Source organism: Momordica charantia, assembly GCF_013281855.1.
Source record: "Momordica charantia cultivar OHB3-1 chromosome 9 unlocalized genomic scaffold, Mcharantia_2.0 BLBB01000009.1, whole genome shotgun sequence".
NCBI classification, from domain to species: domain Eukaryota; kingdom Viridiplantae; phylum Streptophyta; class Magnoliopsida; order Cucurbitales; family Cucurbitaceae; genus Momordica; species Momordica charantia.
The window spans coordinates 14,788,619-14,808,083 of NW_028275167.1; the positions used below are offsets into that span (position 1 = coordinate 14,788,619).

At 33.0% G+C, this 19,465-nt stretch overlaps 1 protein-coding gene across 1 annotated transcript; it reads left to right on the forward strand.

Moving 5' to 3' along the window:
* The first annotated feature begins 1,891 nt into the window (after nt 1-1,891).
* On the forward strand, nt 1,892-12,430 carry LOC111025103 (putative serine/threonine-protein kinase At1g09600). Its single transcript, XM_022302954.2, has 9 exons — nt 1,892-2,169; nt 2,450-3,447; nt 6,464-6,748; nt 7,464-7,781; nt 9,054-9,281; nt 10,541-10,641; nt 10,746-10,860; nt 10,965-11,432; nt 11,554-12,430. Exons 2-9 carry the CDS (start codon nt 2,965-2,967, stop codon nt 11,755-11,757), a joined length of 2,202 nt encoding a protein of 733 aa, XP_022158646.1. The 5' UTR covers nt 1,892-2,169; nt 2,450-2,964; the 3' UTR covers nt 11,758-12,430.
* Nucleotides 12,431-19,465: the final 7,035 nt, after the last annotated feature.

The window sequence follows — 19,465 nt, forward strand, 5'->3', positions numbered from 1 at the left end:
GTAGATCAATATTAAGATCAAACCACTATACATCCGTGTGTCCATCTCCATCTCCAACTCTATTTCTCTTTCTCGATTTTACTTTATTCATAATATGATAATTGTTGAGATTATTTTGTTATGGAATTTTGGTTAATTGAGATCTGGAATAGGAATGGGTAGAATCTGAATATCTGGAAGTACATAAAAAAAAGTATAAAAGAATAATGGGAACACAATCATCCTTCGATCACCCACATTCAAATTCCAAAATTGGGCACAAACTTCATTTAACATATACAACAACAATATATACATACAATATACGCATTCATCTTGGAAATGAATTTTGAAAGTACTCATAAAGAACTTTTTGGAATTTCATAGTTGAAAACAACCGCTCCATGTTTATTTCGGTGAAAATGGATCCTATCTCCACATGTTAAGGGCCCTATGTCTTTCCAAAACTGCTGTTATCATGAGTTCATACACAAAAACTTTGGTCACAAGGTCATAAAGATAATTTCCATTATATCAATTTCAAACATTATTTAAGTTCTCAAGGCTCTATCTAGAGATAAAAGTGATCTTAAACACTTGGTCTTTGGTCATCTTTCAATAAACCTCATTCTCAAATAATCATTTGAAGTTGACTATTTACTGGGACTATATACTAGACTAAGTGTACTAAATCCAATTTAGATCATGCCTCAATTCTAAATTTATAAGAGATAAAGTTTCTATCATCTTATTCACTTTAGTCCTCTGAGCTTTTGTCCTAATCATTTGTGGTGTTTTTATCATCTTTGTCATATTTTCTACAACAAAAATAGAAAAATAATCAATAAGTGATTATGACCCTCGAAACAATAATTGAAAAAAATTAACAAAGAAAATTACAAGTATTAATTAAGAACAATTTAAATCAATCAAAGAAACTATAATGGTGTTTGAGAAATCAAATTATTTAGACAGTGTGGAAACGCTTATTGATTTGATTTAGAATATGAGAATTTTAATACAAAAAATTTTCTCTTAAACAAAGGTATCCATGCCTGGATGATGGCTAAAGATGAGCCTCATGAAAACCTTATATTCTTTGAGGAGGTTCTAACTTGTGGAGACACTTTTTTCAGAACTTTAGCTTGGTCGTGATCAATCACCGGTTCCACTTGGTGGGTCGAAAATGCCTGTCTTATCAATTTATTCAGGAGACAGCTGTGAGGGCTCATGTTGCCAATGTCGACTGATATGTCTAGTATGTAGTATATTAAAGTATATTAGTTGTAACCTATACTTTAAACGAAATATATTAATCAGTGGTATAATTTTTTTTAAACATAAATTAGTGGTATACTTGATATACTTGAGATGAAATACATCAAGGTACATCGAATTGGTAATTGTACCATTATTTCATCATGTTCACTACTCATGTTAAAAGATGTTAAAATATCCATTGTATCAAAATTGATTCACAATACTCGAAATATATGTTCCTAAGGCGAGGAATTATTTTATTTTCTGACAAATCTCATCGAATTTGGAGTATTCATCACAATTTAGACCCATGATCGAACATAATTCTTATTGGCAAAACCATTGCTATATTTTCTTGAATGTTAAAATGTCATATATCACTTAAACCTTTATTAGATAACCTCTCATTGAATGTACTAGCAATTTTGAAGGACGTGTCTTAATTCTGAATGATAAAAGAATATCAAACTTTACGCTATATTTAAAAGTAGAAATTCATTATGTAAATATCTAAAAGGACGAGGGTGATTTCTATCTACCTAAAATGTTGTTTGTGGTCTGGTAACTGAAATGGACATTTGGGCAGTTTTATGGGCCCCAACTGGGCGCTGCCCCCAACATCGCATCGGCCCACGTCGAGATCAAGAACAAACATCCAACGATTACAACACCCATTGGCAATGGCAATGGCAATGGCCATTCAGCCATGAAATTCTCCGGCGGGCCATCAATTTTCCGATTCTCCTACTACTCTGTCTCTGATGCTGCCATTTCCAATTTCAAGTCTCTCTCCGCGTGCCACGTGGCCGCCCTCTGCCACGCTCTTCGCCATTTTCGTCTTCCTTTCCCTCTCTTCTCCAAACCCAATTGACGAATGAGAAATTTGTTTTTTCTGAGTCTGAAGACAAATCGGGCGAATTGGGCAATTGGGTCAGTTTCTTTTCCCTTTTCTTCCTTCTTCGTTGCAAGAGAAGTTAATTTTGTTTCTGCTTATTTTACTGAGCCACCACTGGCCATTCGCGTTTATCGGCTCACCCCAGATCCGAAAATTTCTCTCTCTGTCCCCACTGTCTCTCTAGAATCTTTCACGCGTTTTCTTGTCGCTGGCAAGCAAGCCTACTTCCCCTAATCCGAAAAGGGTAACCGGTTTTCTAATTCTTCTCACAACTTCCATAAAGTATTTTTGTGTTTTGTGTTTTGGGTGTTTTAGTTTCCCCTCTGGCTTCGAGTTGGAACCCAACTGACGTTCAACTGATCACATACCCGAAATCAGAAATTCTCGGGTTTGCCGTTTGGATGGGGTGGAGTAGAAGCATCCCATTTGGGAATTTTCTTTCCGCTTTGCATTGGTTGGAACTGGATGTGGATTGATTGATTTCCCTCCTCAAGGTTTTCCCCATTTTCACTCTCTGGAATGTTTGTTGATTGGGTTCTTCTAGTTTTCTGAGAAGATCTTGTTGATTTTTTTTTCACTGGGGATCTGGTTTTATCTCATCTTTTCAAGTTGTCCTTGCTATATTTGCATGGCAGTGGATCATTGGATAACTCTGTGAATTCTTGTTGGGAAACGGTGATACATTCTCTAAGTTATACAGGATTGTTTAAAGTATTGATGTTATTTATTCTTCTATGCTTTTGACGCTGTTGGAGGAAGGAGTTGTTGGGTTTTGTTTTGGTAGAGAAATTTGTAGGATTGGTTTTCGTGTTGAACTCTGAGGAGGGAGTATGGGCTGCATTTGCTCTAAGGGAGTCCCAGCAAACGACTACGTTGCTGAGAACCATTCCAAAGAAAGACATTTGAAGTCGAGTAAATCTTCCCGAATTCTTGGGGCTTCATTGAGGAAAGAAGAGCCCGTGTTGCATGCTGATGGAGGCCAAAGCGATGCAATGGCACGATTGATACCGGATCAACCTGGGGAAGAGAATTCTGGATCGACACCCGAGTTGGATGATGTTGAGAAGGCAGCACCCCCCATTGAAAAAGCTGCCAGTGCCAAGCCACTGCGTCAAGAACGTCCAACTATGGAGGATGGAGCAAAGAGAGTAGTGCATAATAATAATGCAATACCTAGAATAGTGAGTGTTGTTAATGGGGAAAAGGGGGCTTTGGTTATTGCTGGATGGCCTTCTTGGCTGACATCTGTGGCTGGAGAAGCGATCAATGGATGGATTCCTAGAAAGGCAGACTCTTTTCAGAAGTTGGACAAGGTTAGTAGGATTTTGATTTTGCACCAATGTCTTTAGTTTGCTTTTAGTTACTCTTTTATATTCCTCATTCTGTATGCTCACTCTTCTCTGCATAGGAGTTTATATATATTCTCAGGGACTCTGTTATAAGAACAAATTGTTTTCTTTTTACTTGCTTTATTTGGTATAAGTATGTGCTTCAAATCAATTCTATTGCACTAGGATATATATGCGAATGCGTTTGTGACTTTTTATGGCAAATGGAGGAATTTAATTTCTAATAATGAAAATTATAGATAGGATTGGATTAGGCATCCATACTCAAGAATTTTCCTACAAAGAAACAAGCATTGTAGTAAAAAGGAAAAAAATTACTTCGAGTTGAATCTGAACCAATTTTCCTGAAAAAGATGCATCTATTTTTCCCCAAATTCCAACTGCCATGAAGCCATATACAGGGTTTATTATTCAGCAACAACAGTTGCAATACATCATCAACAAATTGCAAGTGTTTCACATTAATTTGGTTCCTCCTAGAAAACCTTCCAGAGGCTAGATTGAATGTCTTTTCTAACAACCAGCTAGGATATCAGCTACAAGAAAATGACAAGCTCATCGAGGAGCAATACAGTCAGATTGAATAAGAATGAACATTAAAAAAAAGCCAAAAACCACCAACAAAAGGCCTAAGAATAGCTGAACTGAAACTTGGGACACAAAAAAACTGTGGCCAACCAAATGAAGATCCTCAAGCCTTTTTTTTTCCCTCCAAAATTGCTAGAAGAAACTCCCAAATGTTAATCCACCAAAGACAAGGAGATGAGACATCTCTCCCAAGTAGTCAAAAGGGGGATTTTAGGAAAGGGTCCCAGTGGGCTTTACTGAGGAGTTTGGAATACTAATAATAGCTAAATGCAGAAGCAGATGGGACCGTTTCATTGCTTTTAGAATTGGTAAGGCAAATAAGGTGAGATTTTGGGAAGATGCTAGGCTATCTCCTGCGTCGTTTGCATCGCTTTCCAAACTTACTTGCAGTTGCTCTATCAAAAGTTAATGCAGTGGCAGATATGTGGAATGAAGACAGCTTGAATTTGGAGTTAAAGCTGAGAATAAATCTTCTTGATTAGGGAGTTGGATGAATGGTTGGACCTTATTGGAAAATTGGAAAAAAGCCCCCAATCACCTTAGACCAATCGATTTGGGACATACATCTGAAAGCTTCACATGTAAATCATCTATGGTTTTTTTGTCTCCAAATTTTGGTAAGATTGACGGGCCTTTGACAAATCAGATCTGGAAGTTTAAGGTTCCTAAAATTTAAAATGGTGAAAATTTTCCTTTGGCCTCTTGCTTGGAAGAACTTAAACACTCAACATAGAGTCCAGAAAAATTCTCATTGGGCCTTACTCTCCCTAGCATGTGCAAATGGGGGAAGCATCCGTAGATCACTAGTTTTGGGGATGTTTTCTGGATTTGGTTAGTTGATCCAGACTTTGCAAGATTTAGTGTATGCGCAACGATACGAGCTTTATCCTTTTAGAGCTTCTATTGGGCTGGTCATTCAAATAAAAGACAGATTTTGTGGAAAACTAATATGAGAACTATTCTATCATTCTATGATCTATTTGGATGGAAAGAAACAATAGGTTGTTCAGAGATAAGAACAGAGAGTTTAATAGTTCTTGGGTAATCGTACAGCAGGCACCAGGGAAAATTACACCAGATCTTTCCAATGTTCCCCTTTTGAGTATTATTGTTTTCGATTGGAGTCCTTTTGGAAATCTCATTTCTTGAATGATTGCTTGAGTCATTGGGCAGAGATGCCTCAACTCCTTTTCTTCTTTTGTGCACTCTATTCTTTCTTTTTCCACAATGATAACTTAGTGACGTGTCTCTTATGTATGAAAAGAAGGACCCAATATAAATTTTTTTTGAACAAGAAACAAACTTTTCATTGATAAATGAAACGGAGTAATGTTTAGAGATAAAAACTCCAAAAGGAGTAAAAAGAATAACAAAAAGAAGCAAAAACAAAAATACCAATAACAACAACACCACCATTACTAAGGGGGAGTTATAAAAGCCTTCCAATTCATACGGATTAGACTCGGAGAGTATCAGAAAAATTAGAGAATAAGATCGGAGAGAGCACACCATTGCGAGGTTTTACACTTGGCTGTGGAGAAACAATCCATCTAGGTTTTGTGCTTGCCTTCAAAAACCCGCTGGTTTCTTTCATACCATAATTCTGGGATGATGACTTTAAACCCATTAAGCCAAAGAAGATTAGATTTCTTATGAAAATGGGCACTGTAGAATATTGAAGGACCTAATACAAATTGACTATTTGCACCGTAATTTGTTTCCTCTCCTCTGGCTCAAAGTCACACTGGTTTTTGTTAATTTTCTACTTCTGTTATCAATTTGAAGGACGCAATACAAATTGATAACAGAAATAGAAAATTAACAAAAACCTGTGTGACTTTGAGCAAGAGGAAACAAAATACGGTGCAAATAGTTGGTTTTGAGAGGAATAAAATATTATGTATCATTCAAGAGTGTAGAAGCTAGGTCTTCTTATATAGAAGAAAGACCCACAAATAAGAAAAATAATGAAAATGAAAATATCGTAATTATACAATATTAAAGACTAAGATTTATAGCTATTTATAATGATTAGAAATACCGACACAAATGATTGATTCAAATAAAACAACCTATGTAGGAATTGAAAAACTATCTGGAAGGAGGTTTTCTTTTATTTTTATTATTACTTTTTTTTGGGTATGTTGTCCACATTATTTAAATGCTATCGGTAATACTACCACATTTTAGTTAACCACATACCTCCAAAGAGTTCAACATGATTGTCACCTGATCTCTTTCTTCTTTCATTCTTTTTAACATTTGAACCTGTATTTTTCCAGGGTCGTTCTTGCTGCTAAAAAATATTGAATTTAATGTAACACCTGTACTCTTTGGACATATATCTCTTGGCAATTACATACTGATTCAATTTTGGATATCTTGAATGTAGATTGGACAAGGAACATACAGCAGTGTGTACAGGGCTCGTGATATTGAATCAAACAAGATTGTTGCATTGAAGAAGGTACGATTTGCTAACATGGATCCTGAAAGTGTTCGTTTTATGGCCAGGGAAATTCTTATCCTACGTAGGCTTGACCACCCCAATGTCATGAAGCTTGAAGGTCTTATTACTTCAAGGGTATCCGGCAGTTTGTATCTCATATTTGAGTACATGGAACATGATCTCGCGGGGTTGGCAGCAACCCCAGGGATCAAGTTCACTGAACCACAGGTGATTTACTTTTCCCATCTGTGATGATAACTTTAAATCATAAATGAATAACGATAAAATAGAAATCTTAATAACAGGAAGCAACAAATGAGTTAAAGAGTTATTTTCTCTTAGATGATAATTATATAAATAGTACGCTATCTGCATAGCATACTTTTATATTTGAAAAGTTAAGATGTTAGTTGTAGAATTTCAATGCAAGATTGATTGTGGGAGGTAGCTGAGGACATCCTGTGTTAAGTGTAATACCGAAAAAGACTGATAATGTCTTTACATTTTTTCTTGTATTTATGTGCTTCTTAAAATAAATCCATAATTAATTTCATTAAAAAAATAAACCTGTCTCTTGCAACTTTTAAAAGGTAAAAAAGATGTGAACCATTACTATTTTCTCTAATAGGTAGTGAAACTAGGCCCCATGCTGATGCTAGCAATAGATTTTTTGTCTTTGTTTCTCAGTATATAATTTGTATGGATTTAAAGCTGGTGGTAAGAATGTGAGTACGTTTTGATAATTGTGTTTCAACTGCTTGTGAAAATGTGAGGACTTGTTCGTTCAAGCCATATGATACTGTGCATTTTTACTGTGAAAGTATAAAAAGGTCGAGGAATTTGAAATCAACTGGTTGTACTTCAGTTCATTCTATATGGCAATGATAATGATACAGGAAGACTGAACCTAGACTTATACACTTAATGCATGTTGACATGCCAGATAAAATGCTATATGCAACAGCTGCTTTGTGGCCTTGAACATTGCCATGCCCAGGGAGTTTTGCACCGTGACATCAAGGGCTCAAATCTTCTGATTGACAATAATGGTAATCTAAAGATAGGTGATTTTGGGCTATCAACCTTTTTCCGTTCCCGACAAAAGCAGCCCCTTACAAGTCGTGTGGTAACTTTGTGGTATCGGCCACCTGAACTTTTGCTTGGTGCAACGGACTATGGAGTTTCTGTGGATTTGTGGAGTGCTGGTTGCATTCTTGCAGAACTTTATGCTGGGAAGCCTATCATGCCTGGAAGAACAGAGGTATTATCTAATATCTAATGACCTTTCTTGCTCTTGCAAATTTAAAGCAAAATGCATTTACATGGCCCCTTCCTACTTATCTGTTTTACTTAGTAGATTTATGTTTTTTTTTAAAAAAAAAGAAAATAAAAGAGCAATTTCTATCTCATTTTCAAAAAAAAAAAAAAAGGAAAAAAGAAAAATCTGTTTTACATAGTTTCAAATGCATGACCTATGTTCTGTAGAAGAAATGCATGATTGATGAACTATGTTTTGCCTCTATTGGCGTTGATTCTTTCTTTTTTAATCAAGGTACAAGTGAGGGACTATTGGCATTAAAATAGAAGAACTATGGTTTTTTGCTATGGCTTTACTGCAGCGAGGGAATAAAAAAAAGGATCCTTCTATATGCAAAAATGTATGATGGTTTTTTCTCTACTCTTCTGGGACAAGTGGCCTTTGCAAAGACTCCTCTTTCTTTTTTTGTTTTTTGTTTTTTAACAAAGCTTGGTTTATTATACTGTGTTTAAAACCACCTTTGCTGTCTGTCTTCTTCTTCATGTCTTCCCTGTAGACATATCTGCTCTTATTGTCCCTGTTTCGGCATTCAATAGGATATCTCTATCCGTGTAAGGTTTGAAGTTGTTAGAGTGCTGAAGTTTGAAGTCTTAAATAATCCGTGTCCTGAATTCTGATTGGTGATATAGTTCATGAATCTACTTAAGAATATTGATTTTCAGTATTAGATTGGAAAAGTTTTTGTTAGTTTTTTATTTTTTATTTATTTTATTTATTTTTTAAGAAGAAACAATTTCATTAATGCACCAAAATAAAGATTACAAAAAGAGGGACATCCCAAAGGAGCTACAAAAAAGCTCTCCAACTGGTTAACAAGGGAACAAAGCTATGGCAATGAAAAAGAGAACATTGAACATTTACTCCAAGATACAACCAAAGACACTATAGAATCGAAAATGTAGTGGGTAGATTTTTCTTTGCCAATAAAAATCCTACGATTACTTACCAACCAAATGGACCAAAGCAAAGCCCGGACAAAATGCATCCATATAAGTTTTACTCCATTAGTTTTCCTCCGTTAGTTTCTTTTTCTTTTTCTTTTCTTTTTATTTTCCCTCTCTATCTTGAAGATTCTTCTGTATGCAACCTTTTGATGTATACTTTAGTGGGGTTGATGATAACTATTTATTACAGTAACTTTTAGACACAGAATTTGACACCTTTTATAATTGGATACTATAAATTATATTACTAAATGTGTCACCATCAATATAGGTGGAGCAACTACACAAGATCTTCAAACTCTGTGGCTCCCCTTCTGAAGAATACTGGAAAAAGTCAAAATTACCTCATGCCACCATCTTTAAACCTCAACATCCTTACAAGCGGTGTGTTGCTGAGACATTCAAAGACTTCCCTTCCTCTGCATTGGCCCTTTTGGATGTCCTTCTTGCAGTGGAACCTGACAGTCGTGGAACAGCTTCATCTGCCCTTCAGAGTGAGGTATTTTTTTTTTTTTTTCATTGAAGTATGTTTCTTAGAGAAAAAAGAAGTGAGCTAAATCTTCTGTTTTCTTTTGTTATGAATTTCCTTTTTTCTTTAGATTTTTTTAGGCTATACAAGTTTAAAACTGGTCCTGTAATTTAGAATATTTAGCCTGTGAACCACTAAGAATTGGACCTGATTTCCCATTTTAATATGAGCTGAATGGATGGTGTGTGTAGAATGCTACATCTGATTCTTGTTTTCCTTCTTGGTAGGAAACAATTTTCCTTTCTAAGAAATGAAATTACAGAAGAAGGGGATGAAAGTCTCAGGCTAAACCAAGAAAAATTAATCTAAACTCTTCCAGTTAGCACCAAGGAGATCTTGGACTATAATTACAAGGAACATATAATTTAATTTAAACAATGTAAGACCAACAAAGTGAGTTATCCAAAGAAGAATAAAAAAGCAAAAAAGATTTCTCTTCATTGTCTTTTAACCTGAAAGAAACAAAATTTTCGTTAAAGTAGTAACAAGTTACAAATTACAACCCTCTTTTAGGAGTATAACAAAACTGCATAATACAAATGAATAAGCCCAATGTCCTTTTAAGGTTATATAAATGAACAACATAGCAAGGCCCCCCTTAGAGTTTACTAATTTCCCACCTAATCTACTTGACCATTTCTTTCAAAATACCTACATACAGAACTCTTATTCTAATAGAATATTATTCCAGCAATGAGAAATATCAAACGTGGAAAAGTTGAAAGTTCTATTTCTTCCAAGTCATATGTTCAAAACAATAACAAACTGGAACCACAATTTTTTCCTCTCTCTTGGAAGGATGAGTCCTATGAGTAACTGGGACGAGGCTATTGATTTTAATTTGGAAGGCAATTTGCTTCGAAAAGATGATATTTGAACTTCATTGGGTGGTATGTTGGGTACAGCAATCAGATTCAATCTTAGTAGAAGCATTGGATCAACATGAATTTCTTTGGTTGCTCTATCCTTATCTCTTCAATCTCTTTATGGAGAGAAAAAAACATAAATGATAAAGACAAAAGTAACAAAGATTCAATGATTGTTGAACAAAGAGAGAAATGGAAATATGAGAGTGGAATTCAAAGGAAGAACAATAATTTAAAATTGACAGGATAAAACCCTCCTGTCAAAGTTGGCATGTAATACCCAGAATGTTTAAGGTTATTTTACAATTTGCATCCCTTAATTCTATAGTCTCGTGCTTGATTCTTATGTTGATTTTCTTTCAGTTCTTTACTACAAAACCGCTCCCCTCCGATCCCTCTTCTTTGCCAAAGTACCCACCAAGCAAGGAGTTTGATGCCAAGCTTCGAGATGAGGAAACCCGGAGGTAATATCTTTTATTGGCTTCCTACCGTAATGAGAATTATATATCCAGTTGGTCCCTTGTTTCTCTTTCTAACAAAATTCATTCTTCTATTTTTGAAAAACCAGAAGAAGAGCTCCTATCAGTATAGCACGCGAACATGAAGCAACTCAAAAGTTTCCGAGAGAATCTAAGGCAGTTCCTGCTCCAGATGCAAATGCTGAATTGCAGGCATCCATACAGGTAATTAGAAGGTACCAGATGCGTTCGAATAAGAGTTTGTGTTTTAGAAGAAGAATATCATCTTTAGTGGAGGACTTATAATGTAGTTAATTTGTGAAATTCAGAAGAAACAAGGGCAGCAGAATCCTACAAGTATCAGTGAAAAGTATAATCCTGAAGAGGATGGTGACTCTGGCTTTCGCATTGAGCCTCCCAAAGAAGGAACACAAACTCAACCGACTACTTTGGGGTTTTCACGAAACATGAATGGGAATGTGTGTGCTGCTCTAAGTGGTTCTTCTGTCAGGGCAAAAGGTGCAGAACTTAGAAAACAGAGATCTTATTTGCATCATGGTGCTGCACAGCTATCCCGGTATTCCAATTCCGTTGCAGTTCGAGGTGGTTCACGATACGGTTGTGGTGGAGAAAGCAGTGCTAATTCACACTGGCCAGGAGAGTGTTTTAATGCGTCGTATAACCATTTCAATGGTGGTGAATCTTCAGAAAAGCATGAATGGTCCCACCATTTGCTAGACAGGCCAAAGTCTTCATATAAGATAGATGAACAGTCATCTGGAAAAGAGTCTGCTATGGTAAAGTATCTTGTGATATTAACATTTTACTCTCGAGTGTATAATCCATTTTTAATAAAGCATTCAATAATCCTTCTTGGGCTTTTGTAGTTAATGACTTTCCTTTTTCGTCTTTCATCAGAGTTTCGCTCCAAAGAAGAGAATTCACTATTCTGGACCCTTGATGCCTCCTGGTGGAAACCTTGAGGAAATGCTGAAAGAGCATGAAAAACAAATCCAGCATGCCGTGCGCAAGGCTCGATTAGATAAAGCTAAGACAAAAAAGGCATATGATGACAAAGGACAAACTGAATCGTTGCTTCACCATGCGAGAAATGGCAATTGAACCATACACTGTCACGAGTTCCATCCAAGCGGGATGGGGAGGCTCTTGTAGAGCAGCATCCTTCACATATTGGTTAGCTTCCATTGGGGGCTTGGACAAATCCTTAAAAGCTATGAAGCTTGCAAGTTTCGAGGTACGTTCGCATATTTCAACTGCCAACCATACTTCAGAGTTCAGAGGTTAATACATTTCAGGAGAAAAGACAATTAAATCAATTGACTAAGATTTACTTTTTGAGAAGTTGGTTTCAGTTCCAGATATTGGTTGAGGTCTCTTTGGCACTGCTGCAGTTGCTGAAGGAATTCTTTGTACAGTCTAACATGTGTTTCTAATCAGTTGTACGTCTTGTAAAGGGTATAATAGACATTCTTCCAAATTGAAGATTTTTTCTCCATAGGCTTAAATTTGCAAGAAAGTGTCTTGCATCTGATACATCTCTTTTTATTTTTCATTTTTCTTTCTATTTTTTAAAACTCTTTTGTCAAATACAACCACCACAACAGAGGTGCTGAAAAAGGTTAGGAAACAACTTGTTCTTGATTCGTCTGCTCTTAATTATGTAACATTTGGCTAAATATTTGGTTGGAGAACTGCAGCAAATATGGATGACTGATTGCAGAATAAAATATTTTTATCTGTAATTCTTCATGAATGGAAACGGATTTGTTGATTAGGCCAAGTATGTATGTCTTTGCTAATTTATATGTCACACCATATTTTATGTCACACCATATTTTATGGAAAACAATACCTAAGAACTTGAAAAAATTAGGAGATGTACACAAGTAATTATTTTATGAGCAAAAATAGTGTTTTATTAGAGATTTAGGAAGAAATAAAAATGTTAGGGCTTGTTTGTCATGCAATCTAGATTATATTTTTCGTTTTTATTCACTGATTCAAATGGATTCAATGAATATGAAAACTGTTTTTGGATCCTGTGATCCAAACAGTTGAAATTTTAAAAACAAAATTTATGTTTTTAGGGTTTTCAAATCCTGATGAAGCTTTAAAATGTAGAATTGTATTAAGAAAGATAAAAGTTTTGATAAATATATTATATCATGTTATAATCTCTTTTCATTTTTGTCAATCTAAAAATGTGAAATATAATAAAAATATATAATATTGTAAAATAATAATTGTACAAAATTTATAACATATATGTTAATAGATTAATTAATATTATGTTAGATTTAACTAAATATTTAGTTGGTAACTATCACTTGTTTAGAAATATACTACTAAATACCTTGAACTATAAATATACTACTAAATACCTTAAACATTTTTTAAAATTTAAATTCAATTTCTAAATCTACTACCAAACACGTATTTGAAAACACTTGTTTTCAGATTACCAACCAAATGTACTCTTACTAACACGATAAGTAATACTTACAATAAGAAATTCAACACTCGCCCTAAAGTTGGTTTAAAAACGTCTTTCATAGCCAACTTGTTTATTAATTTTCGATTTGTCCCTTTCAAAGACCTTAAATTACCATATTAGTTGTTTGTTTTATTGTTGGAAGAAAAGAGATATATTGCGACAACATCAAATTTCTCGTTTGCAAAATGTTTGTCAACTTCAAGCATACTTTGTTGTAACACGTGGATTATGAGTTATAATAACAGCAGTTTTGTTGTCCCAATAAACTCTTATAGTTGTCTTCTAAGAGAACATCAATTATTCAGGTATATTTTTAATCCATATACGTTCACATATTCTATGGGCCAAAGTTCTAAATTCCACTTCAACGCTATCCTAACTACTACATTTTATTTTTTTAATTCGTCATGTAACTAAGTTCCATCCAACAAACAACAGCCAAAAATAAATCTTCTATCAGTAGTGCTTTCTACTCAATTTGCCTCAATATAAACGTAAAAGATGATTATGTTTCTTACTTTCAAATATCTCAACATTATATACACAATTTCAAAATGAATAGATCCCGTTGAGATGAATTGACTCATCATACTCACCGCAAATGCAACATCTTAGTGCATGTGAAACAAACAGATTAATCTTTTCATAAGTCTCGTAGCTTCTAATTTCAAATTAGATTTGATTGGAGTTTTTTCTCCCCTGCAGCCAAGTAAACATTTTCTTAGATCTTGCTAACTCCAGTACTTTAAGTTTTTGAACACTTTAATATGAAATCCACTTGCATTTTGTTTCTTAAGATCAACAAAACCTACTTCATCATTATTCGATGATATATTTGATATAAATTATTAAGGGCCCGTTTGATAGTTTTTGGTTTTTGGGTTTTGTTGTTTTTAGTTTTTGGTTTTTGGTTTTCTGTTTTTAAAAAACAAAAACCATATATGTTTGAGAACCATTTTTTGTTTAAAAACAAAAAACCAAAACATGTTTGGTAACCATTTTTAATTTTTTGTTTTTAAAAATTTAGAAAATTAAAAATACATATTAGAGAGAGAAAATTTTATATAGAGTAGAAATGACAATGGTGTGGGTGCGAGTGAGGATGCTCTCTCTATTATCGGGCTCGTGAAAATTTTTAGTCTCCGTCTCCACCTCGTTCTTGAGTCCGAGAGATGTTCTTGAAAAAAATTATTGGTTTTATAATTGTTTTTAATTATTTTTAGAATTTAAGTATAAAAAAAGTGTAATAAAAATATACTAATTATTTAAAAAATGGAATCGGGACGGGGATGGAGTCAGGACATGCATTTTCTATTTTTGGGACCCGACCTTACATAAATTTTTATCTTCCCCATAATGTAGAGACATGAAAATAGAGAATAATGTTACTCGAATATAGGAGGCATCCTTTTGGATGGGTAGAAGGAATAAAATTTTGGGGCAACTTGAGATATGACAAAAAAAATTAGGAAAATAAGCAAAATAGCAATAAGGTTTGAGATTTTCAAATATAGCATTTTTTTGGCAAAAAACCGGAGGCCCACGTTATAAATTACAAATATACCCTACAGGCCCGAACCAACAATAAATTACTTCTGATTGACTTCTGATATACTAGTGATTGACAGATATACTTCTAATATATATGTGATATATGTTTGATATACATATGGTATGAAATTGATTTACTTCTGATATAACTATGATATCTACTACTATAGGTGACATAGAATTGATTGACTTCTGATATACTATTGATTTACTTATGATATAACTATGATTGACAGATATACTCCTGATATATATGTGATATATGTTTCATATATTTGATATGAAATTGATTTACTTCTGATATAACTATGATATCTACTACTATATGTGATATAAAACTGATTGACTCTTATATACTATTGATTTACTTCTGATATAACTATGATTAACATATATATTCTTGATATATAAGTGATATATGTTTGATATACATATGATATAAAATTGATTTACTTCTTATATAACTATGATATCTACCAATTATTTCAAACATATTACCTCTAATATATGTTTTATGATATACTAATATATGAAATAATTTTTTTTCCAGATAAAAGCAATGGTACAAACACGAAAAATGAAATAAAAAAACATCGTCGAAAATGTTGATGTCGTTCGTCCCAAAAGACAACATAAACCAACGCCAAAAGTGTTGTATTTGGAAAAACGGAAAGCTTCAAAGATAGTATCTCCGAAAACACGACAATCACCAAGAACTTGATGTCTCAAGCTTTTACCTAAAGATTATACAAGAATGAAACTTACGCTTTTCTAGACTGTTGGAACTTATGCTTCTTCTTTTATAGAATTTTAAGAATGACATTGTTAGTCTACTTTTGGTTTATGCTACTGGTTCGTTTTGATGTTTAAACCTTTAAGTTTTTGGTTGAAGGACTTTGCTGCTGATTTGATGTTGATGTTGCTACCCAAGAATGATATTTAAACCTTTTAAGAATGACATTTTTGCTGCTTCCATTTTGATCTTTAAAACTTTAAATAAAACTTAATTGTACTATTGATATATGTACAATGTATACTTGATATATCAGTGATATATTATTGATATACAAAAAACCCTAAGTTTCTATTTACCTCTAATTTCTAATTGATTTCTCATTCACAGTAATTTCGAAAATCACCATTGACGTTCACATTCACGTTCCTTTCAAGTTTTCTTTCTCATTTTCAATAAGTATCAAATTTTTTTTCTCATTTTTCATGCATGCCAATACCTACTAATTTCTAATTGATCAAAAAAATACAAGACAAAGGGTTAAAGCATGTAAAATAGTGATTTACTATTTTACAACTGATATAGAACTGATTGACTTTTGATATACTATTGATTTACTTCTGATATACTAATGTTGTCAGATATACTCCTGATATATATGTGATATATATTTGATATATAATAACGAAGCGATAACTAAAAAGGGTAATTTGGGAATACTGAAAATTTTAAAATCAGAATTTAAAAAAAAAAATGCTATATCTGAAAATATCAAAAAGGCATGCTATTTTGTTAAATATAGAAAACTTATATGCTACCCATTACAAATCCCCTAAAATTTTTAATGTTTTACTTATGTACAAAGTAACAAACATTAGATTTTTCAGTCATTCATTGAATGATAAATCACTACAAGTGACGGAGATACACGATTTAAATAAGGGAAGATCCAATATTTAAAAATTGTGTCAAGAATGACTGGAAAAGTGGAAACAAGACCGGATATAATTTCATCGTTATGAGAAAATCCAAAATCTTTGTAGACAGAACCAATCATTAGTTTCCAACCATGGGGCGAATGGAATCCTATACATAAATCAGTTAATTTGAGCAACTGCTTCAAATACAGTATCAGGTACCGCTTGTGGAACCTCGATATCCACGAACTTGGAAGATAAATAAAAATATTTAGGAGAAAAAAAAGTTAAAGACAAAAAGAGAAAAATTTTGGAGAAAAAAATAAAGTCTAGAAGAAAAAATATGTTAAAGAAAAAAAAAAGAAATTATAAAGAAAGAGAAAAATTACCATGAAAACAAATTTAGAAATAAAAATAAGATTCAAAATATAATTTTTATAGAAAATAAATAAATACAGAAATAAATAAAAGTTACCGTGAAAGAAAATTGAACGAGAAAATAAAATATAATTTTTAAAATATGAAATTTTAGTGAGAAGTTAGGAAAAATATTAAATTTTTAAAGAGAGAAATGAAATTGGTCTGTTAGAAAAAAAAACAAAAATACAGACAAATTTGAAGAGAGACAAATAATAATAAATATTCAAAATATGAAAATTTTAGACAGAAAAAAATAAAGTTTGTAAAGAGAAATTTAGAAATAAAAAAAATTTAGAGTGAAAAATAAATTTTTTAGAAATAAATATGATAAAAAAAAGTTGAATATCAGAGGAAAAAATAGATTTTGAAAAACAAAAACCTGTTTTTCATAACTACTTTCTTTTTTCTTTTTTTTTTTTTAAATTTACAAAGAATTTCAAAATGGTTTTTGAAAAATAAAAAACAAAAAATTTAATTGGTTATCAGACAACTCTGTTTTTGAAAAACAAAAAACAAAAATCCAAAAACAAAAGACGAAATGGTTATCAAACTCATCATGAGATTGCAGTTTTGTTATTCTTAGAATGTTAAGTTATGGTATGCTTGACTTTGAAGGCATCCATAACTAGTAAAATACAAATGGTTCAAACCAAGTTTTTGGAGACTATTTGAGACCATAATTTCTTTAATACGCAAACTTTACTATTTTAAGCTCCATTTGGAATCTTGGTGGTAGACTCATAAACTTATTTTTCTTTAAAATCACCATTGAGAAAATCATTTTTTTAGATCTGGTGGCCAATCTAGTTTAGTTGCAAGAGATAAGAGAACTATGACGTAGTTAATCTTAACAAGGGCAAACAACTCCTAATAATAAATCTGATAAGTTTGGGTAAAGTTTTTAACTACCAGTCTAAACATCTTTCTAACACTACCATGGACATTACACTTTATTAGTAATTAAACATCCTAGTGTACCTTTTTATCTTCTTATCTTTTTGTAAGGTTTGTTACTTCTCAAGTACCATAACTTATGGTTCCAATTTGTATCATCTTGTATATACCTCGGAACTATTATAAAGGTAATTAAAATCTTATGAACATTTGACAAGTTTTCATGTAATATATAATTTGCTATGAAATATTTAGTGCAATTTTGAGTACCTTCCCTTTTCTATAAAAAATAGGAACATTGGGATATAAAAAATAATAGGCAAGGTATTTTAAACCTTAGAAATAGAAGAGAGGTTATTCGACCTTTCAACATCAATAATAGGAATAGAAGATGGATTTTCAACATCATTTCTAGAATTTTCAGATTGGTTTGGTGTAGAATCAACTCTCTGATTTTCGTTCTTTTGATCGACTGTCCTTCGTGTAACAAGTTTAAGGGAAGACCATTTAATTTAATCAAAAGAGATAAACACACAATATGGTACCTCGAGGATGAAAGGAGTCGATCGTTGGTTACTAGGGACATCCCGAAAATGTCCGAGTTGAAATATGGAAATACAATGGTTGAAGTCTTTACATTTGTAGCCAAGCCAGGTTCTTTTAAGGATGGTATAAAGGCTTGGAGCTCACACTCTACTTCCACTAGATATTGCCTCAATCTGGCTAGTGGCTATACATCATCAAGAATAGAATCATGCCTACGGCACATGACTCCACCATTAAACGGTACAGAGTCATGCTTGTATATTGCATGATGTGAGGGCACGAGATCAATTACGGCCAACTCATCAAGGACCATATATTTTGAAACTGCTAATTCAAGGACACGTCATTTATTATTGCAGGTTTCGGTATTTGGTCCAGTCAAATTTTAATTTTTTAAAAAATAAATTGAAGAAAAAATATTTATGTCTTTCATTAAAAAGTAGAAAAAAATTTAGAATAATCATGGGATTTGAAATTTCAATTTCAATTTGATTTTTGGTTAAGATTACGAGATTTTCAAAATTTGAAATATACCGAAAAAAGATTTTAAAAATAGAAAAAGAAATATTAAAAAATATATATGTGATTTGAAGATTGAAATTCAAATTGATTTCTCTTCGCTTAAGGTTTGGAATTTTAAAATAGAATCTAAATTTGATTTTTGATTTAAAAGCAAAGATTACACGATCTAAATTTTAAATGGATTGTTTTGGGCCTATATAAGGAGGGGTTCATCCCGTGGACACAATGTAAGTTTTCTTCCTTCTGAGGGAAATACTAAAGTCGGGTCCGGACTTGGAGAGGTGATATAGACTAAGGAGCTCCCTTTGTCATGTCTCATGGACCGATTACAAGATCAAGAGCTCGGAAATTTGGTGCAAGTTATGCAATTTTAAGTTGTTTTTAAGACAAGTCAAAGTCTACTTGGTCAATATTAAAGTCAACTCCATCAAGATAAGTCAAAGTCAACTCACTCAATTCAAAACCAAGTCAAACACTCTCATCCCTCATTATGGACGGGATTGCACTTATTTTGGTTGGATTTCCATGTTCTTAACATTTTCATTTGCTTCTAAGTTATGATTTTTTATTTGCAAGCCTTTTCATTTCTGGTAGGTTATGTCTTTACATTTACATGTCTTTTCTCTTGTAAGTTATGAGTCTTTCCATTTTCGTAAAACCTTTCATATGGCTTGCTAGGATGACTATATATAGCCTTGAGATGTCTGGTTGTAAACACAATTTGAAGTTTAA

Excerpts from the sequence above, each read along its gene's own strand:
- LOC111025103 (XM_022302954.2), top strand. The coding sequence starts at position 2,965 with ATGGGCTGCATTTGCTCTAAGGGAGTCCCAGCAAACGACTACGTTGCT. Across the intron at positions 3,448-6,463 it reads CTTTTCAGAAGTTGGACAAG|ATTGGACAAGGAACATACAG; the intron begins GTTAGTAGGATT and ends TCTTGAATGTAG. Across the intron at positions 9,282-10,540 it reads CATCTGCCCTTCAGAGTGAG|TTCTTTACTACAAAACCGCT; the intron begins GTATTTTTTTTT and ends ATTTTCTTTCAG.